Here is a 10,655-nt window from a genome sequence, read left to right as displayed (position 1 = left end):
AGTGTTCCTGCCCTGATTTTTGGGGTTTTCCCCCCCCTAAAAAAAAAAAAAAAAAAAAAAAACATGCCAGTGCCACCTCACAGGCCTATGAGCAACTACCTGTCTATGACTAAGATACAGCCGAGCCTACAGGTATGTATAGATCTTTGCAACATTAGTAAGTTAGCTTAGGGCATGAGCTAGGAAATATGACCAAAATATTATTCAACGCTAGAAGTAATTTTATTTCACAATAACAATTTATATCATGATAGTAATTTTTGTTATTAATAATAAGAATATAGACGCAAATAAGAAACAAAAGGACAAATACAATAAAACAAAGACACAAATGAAATAAACAGTGTTTTTAGGGACAGTAGGTCTATTTAACAGTAGCATTCAAGAAAGAGATGATACAGAAGTTGAATTAAGTAATCAAAATGTAAAAGTAAAGCACTGCATAGTCTTCACTGTATGAATGAAACGTTCATATATTTATCCTTATTAAAGCTAGTAAAGTTAGTCAGGATTAGTGAGTGATTTTCTATTTTTCTTGATTAACATTGTAGAGACAGACAGCAGCAGGAATATTAGTCTGCGGTCACTTTTAAGAGCACCATTTTATTGATACACACGCGTTTTCTTTCTCAACTTTTTACGTTCATTTCAGCATTTTAAATTAATTGTGTGTGTATTTGGCCACTGAAGTGCAGTAACTGCTGAAAGAGATCTCAATTTGCGATCGCAAGAGAGAGGACTTCCGTGCACGTGCTTCGGGTGTGTAATAGCGCATTAGTTATTTTTCTTCGAGGTTTATAATGCTTAATAATTCTTTTTAACATCAAGCACGTCCTGCGCTTTATTTTCTCATTTGTGCATGTTTCTTATACACTCCTAAATTGTCGATAACTTTAAGCAGTGCTGTGTTGCGTGGATATATAAAGTTCATGCAGGGAGCTGAAGCAGAGCGCTGAACACACACTGTCCTGCTCTCGCATGTCGACACAACTCATGAAATACGGTTCTTATTAAAACACTGTCATTCTTAAAGTACCAGTACTAATAAAATGAGGAATCGTACCGTTTTTAAAAGCGGGGTATCGCGATACCTTTTTAGTACCGGTATATCGTGCAACACTAGCTGAACGCAATTAGCACAGTGATATTCCCCAATTGCCAGGCTGTACAGCATCAGTCCACCACTATGATCTGTGATAAAACACAGTGTTTGACTTACTTGTAGTCTTTTTCCATGTTAGAAAACAGCTCCATGAACTTCCTGACTTCCTCATGAATACGAGATTCCATAGTTAATTTTTCAGACTCATCTTTGGACAGCTTCTCTTTAAACTCTTCAATTTTCACCTGAAGCTGTGTCAAATGTATCGTATTAGGATATCATATAGTCTAAAATAACATTGAAAACCAAAACATGCATTCATTAAAATGGAAAAAACCTCAAACAGCTCTCGACTTTCCACAGTCTCTAAGACAATGTTGTCCTCCATGCTCTTATCGTCACACTCCTCATCGTCCTCCTCACCCATTTCTTCATCATCTTTGTCCTCCTGCATGTCCTCTTGGTTCATCTCCCAGCCCATGAGTGAGCTTCTCCTGGTCCAATCCTTCTTGTCAGCATTATTGATTATCATGGACACATTTCTGTCAGACCTCTTGACAGCAATGCTAGGAGCTGGTTTAGGGTTGAGGACCACCACCTATAAAGGCAAAACGTAAAGCAACAAAATTAATAAATAGCAAACAGAGTAAAAATGCCTGATAATTCAATATCAAATAAAGGTTCCTGCAAACCTTCTGAGCCAATGCTGAGAACTTGAGGACATTCAGGGTTTCATCATACACTGAGGCACACTGGTTTATGTTAATGATCATGCAGGCCTTTCCACGGCCACAGAAAAAACCCTGCAAATAATGTGTGAGCTTGCTCTCTCTGAAGGGGATGTGCTGATGAATCCTGTGCAAAAAGACATATTAGTTGAGTTCTAAGTTCCACTTTCAATAGGAAGTTTAAAGGACCAATGGAATAGAAGATAAATGCAACTAATGCAGCCTACAAATGAACATTTTCTCACTTGGGTTGTGTTTGGTTGAGCCTCAGAGCATTGATGCATTTCCCTAGCGTTAACAAGGATGTGTTGATGTTTCCAGCTTCTTTTAAGCGGTCTCCTTGGTTCTGAGTCCTTGCACATCGCTCAGATCCAGCCAAATCACATAATGACAACCTTTGAAAATAAATAAATTAATGAATATATCAATGATTCCATGTTAAAACACATTGGAATTGAGGTCACCTACTCGCTAATTGTCTGAACATGAGGAACACCCACATCTTCAATCCGCAAGATCCGAATGGAAAATATACTGTGGCTATAGAGAAAATGTATGTTATTTAATTTCAAAACTTAATAAAATGATCAAGTTAAATATTAACGCTAAACTGTTTTAAAATGAAGCACCTTCTGCTAGAGACATTGTTGAGCTTGGTGGATGAAGAACTTTGATTTTTCATTCCGATTTTCACAACTTTTAATGCTTCCTCTGCACTGTTAACTTGAACCCATTTTTGATCTGGAGGAAAGAAATATTCAGACAGAATGTATAAATAACCAAAGATGTATAATCATAAAAATGATATGCTGATAATGCATAAACTATAGGGGTGTCCAATATATATTGTCTGTGATAATATCATAATTGTTGTTTAACGATATGCGATTTGACATCGAGTATATTGCAAAAAACAAACAAAAACATACCCAGAGAGTGCATGCATAGAGTGATGTAAGTTAGACTACTGCTCGTGCACATTTAGAGTTCATGTTTAGATTAAAATACATTCAGAATTCCCCCTAAATTCAATTTTAGGGGGGCAAAAATGCCCCCGTATGACTTTTATATTTATATCATTTGATATAGTTAATAACACATGAAGAGTTTTTGTCCAAATATCAGCATGATTGCAAATTTGATATTAATTTCATAAAACAGTTCAATAAAAAAGAAGTTATTATTAATTGACTTCGAACTAATCGGTTGAATGAATGACTCAGTGACTACATTTACATGAACATCAGTAATCTAATTATTTAACTTATTCTAAATAAGCCAATATTATGATTATAGTGTTTACATGAATTGCTTTTAGAATATTCCTTTCATGTTCGTTTTACATTAGTTTTACATTATGTCCCCATGTGACGCCATCCGAGGTCCCCTCCGGAATTTCAAGTATAAACATATAGTTCGTCTTCGTGATGATGCCATGTACAGTTTTGGGTGTTTCATTTTTAATTTTATGAAAGCTTCAAGTGCAGTTAATTATTTGTACGTGCATACAGACGATGGCGGTAATTAAGCTCTTTTATTTGCCGTCAAACGGTTGAGCACTGCCATGTGTGTATCCTGCCACAAAATGCGCCGAAAAGTCCTACACGACGGTAATAATTTGATTAAGGTGTTTACATGTCTATTTTGCGTACGTTTACATGGACAACAATACTCCGATTTTAATACGATTAAGACAATACTCTGATTAAGAATCTACCATGTAAACAGAGATTTTTGATTACCTTAATCCGGCTAAAGTCATAATCGAAGTAAACAGAAATCGAATTAAGACATGTGGAGTATTCCTATTTTAGTCGCATTACTGAAGTGCAGAATAGACATGTAAACACCTTAATCACATTATTAAACCAAGCACGATAACTATAAAGATAACGATAACGATATAGTTCTAAAAATCGTTCTCAATATTAAAGAATAGCATAGTTCACACCACAACTATAACGATAACGATACAGAGGAACGATATCGTTGTGATCACTTTCAAAATGATTTTTTTCCAGCTGATGAACGATAAAACACTGACAGCCAATCAGAATCCATCCTGCTGTAACGAGCTCAAGAATTTAAAGCGGCAGACGCATGTGCGCTTAGAATAAACAGACGATATCGTTCGCTGGTGTGGATGCTAATATCGTTATCTTTATAGTTATCTTTATAGTTATCGTTCTTGGTGTGAACGGGGCTTTATTCAAACATTTGGTAATATTTCTATTCAAAATTGCGATTCCTCGATTTCTAAAAAATAAAATCGTGGCAAAACAATAAAATTTTGTTCAAAATTCATGTTTGTTCATTGTGCATTAAATAATTTTAACAGACTGAACTTTGAAATTAACCCTAAGAAGAATAATTGCCATATAACTATTGTTTATTGTTAGGTCATGTTATCTAACAAATAAAATATTATTGTAAAGTGTTTTTAATACTACAGTTTCCATCTATTTGATATACACTTAATATATGTAATCTTATCTAAATTTATTATAAAAGCTGAGGTTTGTTATTTACTGAAAAGTTATATTTTAGTTGGTGTCAATGATCTAATGTTGCATTTGGTCAGACTCAGCCCATTGCTTTACTTAAGTATATTATATTTTCCTTTTACAGCTGCAGACTGAGGAAGATCCTGAAACACACCAGCAAACTCTAAAACAGACAGTTTACAGATGTTTTTCAGTGGCAGCAGAACTATGACTAAACTTTTGGGTGAAACTTGTTAACTTTTTTCATACTTTTATTATTTGTGGGAAAACTTGAAACACTTTTAAATAAGTATAAAGAATGGCATTGGTTTTGTTCATAAAATTTTTGTTTAACGTTATTAATAAAAATGTTGTTCAATTAGCATGTTTTTGTGTTTTGCTCTGGTACCGAAATTGGTACTGAGAACCGTGGATTTTCACTGGTATTGGTACCGAATACTGAAATTTTGGTACCGTGACAACACTAATTCATGCACACTGTAGCATCATGCTACATAAGACAATTTATACGATTTATACTACATTTCTATTCAGTGTTTGTAATAACTTCCGATGCGATCTAATGTGGGTTTTGGTCATATAATGTTGCTGAAATATGTTATTTGTAGCCTTTCATATCAAGCTAATTGCTACACCTGCTTAGCATTTCTCATGTAAACACACTGTATTGTTATGAAAATAAGGCCGAATCTCATGAAAATCACATTCAAATCATATACTGTTGTAATCATGTGTTTATTAGCTTCATGTTTCATCCGTAAAAATGTTTTTCTGGGTTTCTTATGTATAGAACTGAATGCAAAAGTGTAATGGACGGTCATCCCCGGAGACTGGGCAGGTTATGAATGCATAATATGATTGATATATGAGCAGCGAATGAGCTTCCTCAGAGTCATAACAGAGATCCCGGAAGAGAAAACATACAGAGACAGCGCTGGAAGTAGCTAATGCTCATCAGATCATGTAAATATGTGTAAAATTAATAGAAATTATAATTATGTCTAAGCTATACGTTTTAATACAAAAACACAGTAGTGTAAACGAAGTCTAAAAGATGTGGACAAGATCAAAAGTGTGGCTATATTTCACCAATGCTTGTCTGTATCCTGAAAAAGCAGACATGCTAATTTTTTTTAAAGGGGTCATATGATGTTGCTAAAAAGAACATTATTTTGTGTATTTGGTGTTTGTGAATAAAAATGTTCTGTTCTGCATTAATATATCATAAATTGCTCATGCAAAAAGGAATCCGTGCATATGTGGATCAGGTGACACGCATGCAGCTGAGCCACAGAAAATCAGCGACCACTAGATGGCACTAGCCCCAGTCACATGTGCGCATTCAATTGAGTACGGTTTTATGAATGTTACATTGTTTTCTTTTTGGTTTGGCTATTCTCCTCTACTGTAGAAATATAATTAAGATATTTTATTGAACTTGTTCTAACTTAACTTGTCTTAAGACACAGAATAGCTTATAATAATTTTGTGACGGTACCTTGTTTCTTTCTGTAATTCAACGGCACGTTGTCAGTTATTCCTTCCTTGTAGGCTATTATTATTATTATTATTATGCAAAAATGAAGTTGACGATGCTGATTAGCCATCTCTTTGGAAAGCGGGTTAAGTACAAAGCCTGGTTTACATAGGCCTAATAAATAATAGTCTGTTGCATTCAAATTCAGATAGCCACCATTGTGAATATGGAAACATTTGGATTCGTGCCAATTGAGAGCGTAAGAAAGAGGATTATAGGGCCAAACAATAATAATAATAATAAACATCTCCAGAATGAAGTCATTAGTCTATAATGCGAGATTAAACTCATTAAATATCTAGAAAAATGTAGAAATAAAATATTGAGAAAATAATTAAATTTCGAGAATAAAGTCGTTCATCAGCATCAACTTCATATTTGCATACACTGACTCAGAAAACAGTTTAGTCATAAGTAGCCTAAATAAAATATGTTCTAGATATTTATGCGATCCACTTAAGCGCGGAATAGGCTATAGCCTATAAAATGCTCGTTTAGTATAGTTTACAAACTCCACCAAAATGGGGGGCCGATGGAGGATTAAAGCGGAAGTGGATCCTCTGTCGGGCAAGAGCACCGTAGGATCATTGCAGGCCCATTGGTGAATTTCAAATCCAGCTCCGGAAAGGATATTTCGTAGTCGATCAATCAAGTTCCGAGCTTCATCTGCCGTAGGCAGGCTCTGCAGGCAGTTATCGACATAGAAACACCTCTCCACTGAAAACCGGATTGCCTCATCCGTTAGGGGGTGTTGCCGCACGTGACGCTGTAGTGCATAGGTAGCACAACACGGACTGGAGGTTGTGCCGAAGGGTAATACCTGCCACTCAAGAATTCTGGGTGCCTCATCCATCTTCAGGTCCCGCCAAAGGAAACGGAGTAGAGGACGGTCCTCAGGTATAAGGCGAACCTGATGGAACATCGCCTTAATATCCCCACTTACTGCCACAGGATGTTCTCTGAAACGGATAAGGACACCCAACAGTGAGGCCCCGAGGGTGGGTCCTGGCAGGAGGTACTGATTAAGGTTTTGTCCCTGATACTGATAGGAGCAGTTAAAGACAAGGCGGAACTTCCCATTGTGACTCACGAGATGGTGAGGGATGTACCAGCATTCATGTGAATCAGGTATAGGATCAGACATCTTCCTAACAGCTCCCGTCTCAATGAGTTTCCTCATCTCCTCTTTGTAGACCTCAGCTTTTACAGGCTCCTTCAGCAGACGCCTCTCCACACTGCGAAGGGTAGGTAGGACTGATTCTTTAGGTGCATTCAATGAAGGCATGTCCTTTCGCCGCAGTAGGGGTGTTGCCAACCGGTTGATTCCCTCCATTTCCAGGGTGAGAGTTTTACGGTCCAGCAGCTGAAGAGCCTCCTGGTCCTGCTTGGACCGGGTTACCTCTTTTCCCTCCCACTGTGGGACCGTATCCAACTGCCACAGTCGTTGAACGTTCTGAAGGAGTTCATCCTGAATTGGAGCAATAGAGGTTAGCAGACATTGCCGTGTGGTAGGGGGACACCCCATAGAAGGTATAGGACCCTGAAGTGTCCATCCTAGGCGTGTGTGAACTGCAGCTGGTGCACCAGGGTCACCCCATCGAACAGGCTCTGTTGGGGTTATGAGATAGGGCTGATCTGAACCGATGAGAAGTAAAGGTTGGACATCAGTGAGTGTCCGGATGGGAAGACCACGCAGATGTCTGTACTTCTGTTGTAGCTGTTCTACCGGGTAAGACTGGTGTGACAGGTTAAGACGATCAGCCGTGAAGGCATGATTGATCTTATAACTGGTCTGAGGTTTACAGAGGGGCGAGATGTGAAAGGAAATAGAATAACCATGAATGAGCTGAATATCATCTCTCACTGTCCGCAATGGCAGATCTTCTGGGACACCCTGAATCCCCAAGGCCTTAACTGCAGTGGAGAGCAGAATGGTTCTCTCTGACCCATCATCAAGAAGAGCGAAGGTGTCCAAGGATCGATCGTCATAATGCAGATTCACCGGAACCACTTTGAGCATAACTCGTCCTTTGACTGAGGGTTTATCCAGAAATAACCTATCTGGGGAGGAATTCGTTAGGCAGCTCTTCTCCATGTTAGCTGAATCCTCCTTCAGGGGTGGACTGACATTGACCTCATGGAGTGGCCGGAGATGGGTGCCCTGGCAGATGTTGCATGGCTTTTTAAGGTCACACTGAGCAGCATGGTGTGCCCTGGCACAGCGCCAACAACGGTTGTTACTGCGAATCCACGTCCTGACCTGGTCTGAGGTAAGCTTAGCGAAGGATGCACACTGACTCAGGTAATGTTCAGTCTTATCACAGAAAGGACAATAACGTTTCACTTTGGCAGGTTTTGGTTGTGAAACAGGACCTTTCCAATGCACGGGAGTCTCAACCGGGAATTCTCCAACTCCATGCAGAATGGTCACGGCTCTTTTCCCTGAATCTGATTTAGCGTGTGAACCCTTGGACATCGTCTCATTATCATAACTGTGGCACCAAGTTTCGTAACGAAGCCAGTTTGAAAGGTCAACCAGATTAGGGGTTGTGCCAGGTTGGCGGAACATATGCCGACGAAACTCAGCTCGCTGCTCAGGGGGTAGCTTACTCAGGAGGCGTGCGACGTGGGACCCACAACTCAGCTCCAGCTCACCGTCATGTCCCAGGGTTCTCAATAAGCCCACTAGTGACTGCACCTGCAGAGCAAACCTCTGGAAGGCTGAGATATCACCTCGCTTTATGTCAGGACTCTCAAGAACACTAGCAATCTTCCTTAAAGCTAGCTGATGTGGTTGGCCAAATTTTTCATGAAGCACTGACATCGTATCAGTGAAGGGAGTAGGTGAGTTAAGATAAGCATCCGCTATCATTCGAGCCTCCTCCAGCTTAAGGTGATCCACTAAGATCTGATATTTGAATAGTTCTGTCCCGTCTGGGGGAAGCAGGTTCTCCAGAGCTATCCGGAGCCGAGCAAACTCACCAGGATCAGGTCGGCAGAACTTAGGAATCGTAGGAGAAGGTCCCCTGTATACATATTCAGACCCAGAATAAGGTGCTACAGGACGTAGGCCAGGCTCTGCCTTTGGTGCAAAGGCTGGAGGATTCGAATGAGCAGGTACTGAACTGAATCGCGGAGAAACAGGCAAGGTCGTGCGGTTAGCAGGTAAGGGCATGGCCGCAGAGGTGAGGAACTCTCGAATCTCTTTAGTGGTATGAGGTGGGGGGAGCCCACAAGTGTCAGGAGCATAAGGCTGAGGAGGGCGTGTTTCATTAGCCGGAAACACAAAGGAATACTTTCTAGTCTCTGGTATCACCGGTTGGTAAACAGTGACACCAATGTCGGAGAGTGCAAGGTCACCCACCTGGTTCATCAAGTCAACGTCAAGCTCAGGCCATGGCGGTAAGGGAAGATCAGCCAAATTTCCATCCTCCGCTAAAGGTGTGGATTCATACCGCCTCACAGGAGGACTGGATAACTGCAACACCGGTGGCTGTGCAGGTGAGAGATTCTGACCTCTGGTTTCACTCGTTTGACTGGTTTGAAGGTCAGCTCGAAGGGACTGAGCAACTTGAACTAATTCTCTGACTTCTGCACGGACATCTCTCAGCTCCCTCAGGTCTGCCTGAAAAGCCTGATGAGTCTGCATTAATTGTGCATGCTCATGACGCAGGTGCTGTAGTTCACTGTCATGTGTAGAGGAAATGAAACCAGCCGCTTGAGGCGAGGAGAAGGATGGCTGATGGAATTCAGCATGCTGTGGAGGCTGATAATTTGAGGACATGATTCGAGAGCCATCAGAACAGACCAGGTAACCACCAGGGGGAGTGGCGTAAGGCTTGAAGGATGGGGGGGGGGTCCGATAGACAGGTGCCTCCCAGGGGTGTGAGACATCATACTCAGCGACAGGTCCGCCTCGGGTGTACTGTACTTCATACTGCTGTAGGTAAGCTGGAGGACGAGTATGGCGTTTAGGACGAACACCAGCAATAATCTCCTCATCAGGATCCATCATGTCAGAAGGGAATACTCATCCGGCTCGAAGGACCAATTTGTTATAGAGACTTTGGGACTGTTAGGTTCTGATCAGGTAATGGATGAGTAAACCTCCCTGGGTGCCGGTCAGAGCACCAATAATGAAGAGACAGGTGATTAGCTTTCGATGGTGTAATAGTAGAAAAAAGGGAAGGGCCACAGAGGTACAATCAAAGGTGTAGATAGTCTGCAGAATAAGTATAATAGAGAAATGAATAAGCGAAAGATATAGATAAACAATAATAATATTTACGGTTACATAATGAAACCAAAGCATTCATAATTCACATAATTGGCATTTCTCTACTGAACATACAGTTAAATGAAGGGAAACAAGGTATTTCACAGAAAACTACAAGTCATGAATGATCATTTGTCCCTATGAACAAAGTTCCCATAGATGGATAGAATCGGGGCGCATCGGAGTAACATTTGCATAAACAGAACGCTAATCACTCATTTGGTATTGTAGCAGCTTAACAGAACAACATCAAGTCATTAAGACATCGTAACACTGATTTATATCTTGATCAAGAATGAATAATTAGCTGTTAAGTAATATTCCCGATCTGAATACTACAGAACAATCGTTACAGGACAAGTCTGGGCATGTTCATATGGTACTAACGCATATAACACTGTAGCGATCACTGTAAACACAAATATAAATAACATAGGCTTACTTTGTGGTCAGTGACTACCACCTTGATATTAAATCTGCAAAAATCCCCACGAACAAAGTGAAAGTA

The 10,655-nt window shown here is 40.1% G+C and overlaps 1 protein-coding gene across 1 annotated transcript in view; it reads right to left on the bottom strand.

Annotated features, from left to right (window-relative positions):
- LOC107594156 (kinesin-like protein KIF20B) overlaps nucleotides 1–10,655 on the bottom strand; it is a 54,875-nt gene that overhangs the window by 15,882 nt on the left and 28,338 nt on the right. The window contains exons 8-13 of the mRNA XM_016284107.1: nucleotides 2,460–2,571; nucleotides 2,299–2,370; nucleotides 2,076–2,225; nucleotides 1,795–1,957; nucleotides 1,440–1,700; nucleotides 1,220–1,353 (exon numbers count right to left, since the gene is read on the bottom strand). Of these exons, the coding sequence (XP_016139593.1) occupies nucleotides 1,220–1,353; nucleotides 1,440–1,700; nucleotides 1,795–1,957; nucleotides 2,076–2,225; nucleotides 2,299–2,370; nucleotides 2,460–2,571 (892 nt within the window). The remainder of the gene's footprint in view (nucleotides 1–1,219; nucleotides 1,354–1,439; nucleotides 1,701–1,794; nucleotides 1,958–2,075; nucleotides 2,226–2,298; nucleotides 2,371–2,459; nucleotides 2,572–10,655) is intronic.

The sequence above is a fragment of the Sinocyclocheilus grahami genome, unplaced genomic scaffold, assembly GCF_001515645.1.
Source record: "Sinocyclocheilus grahami isolate Dianchi unplaced genomic scaffold, SAMN03320097.WGS_v1.1 scaffold180.1, whole genome shotgun sequence".
Taxonomy (NCBI): domain Eukaryota; kingdom Metazoa; phylum Chordata; class Actinopteri; order Cypriniformes; family Cyprinidae; genus Sinocyclocheilus; species Sinocyclocheilus grahami.
The sequence above is the reverse complement of the archived record's forward strand: the minus strand, read 5'-3'. Positions and strand labels throughout refer to the sequence as shown.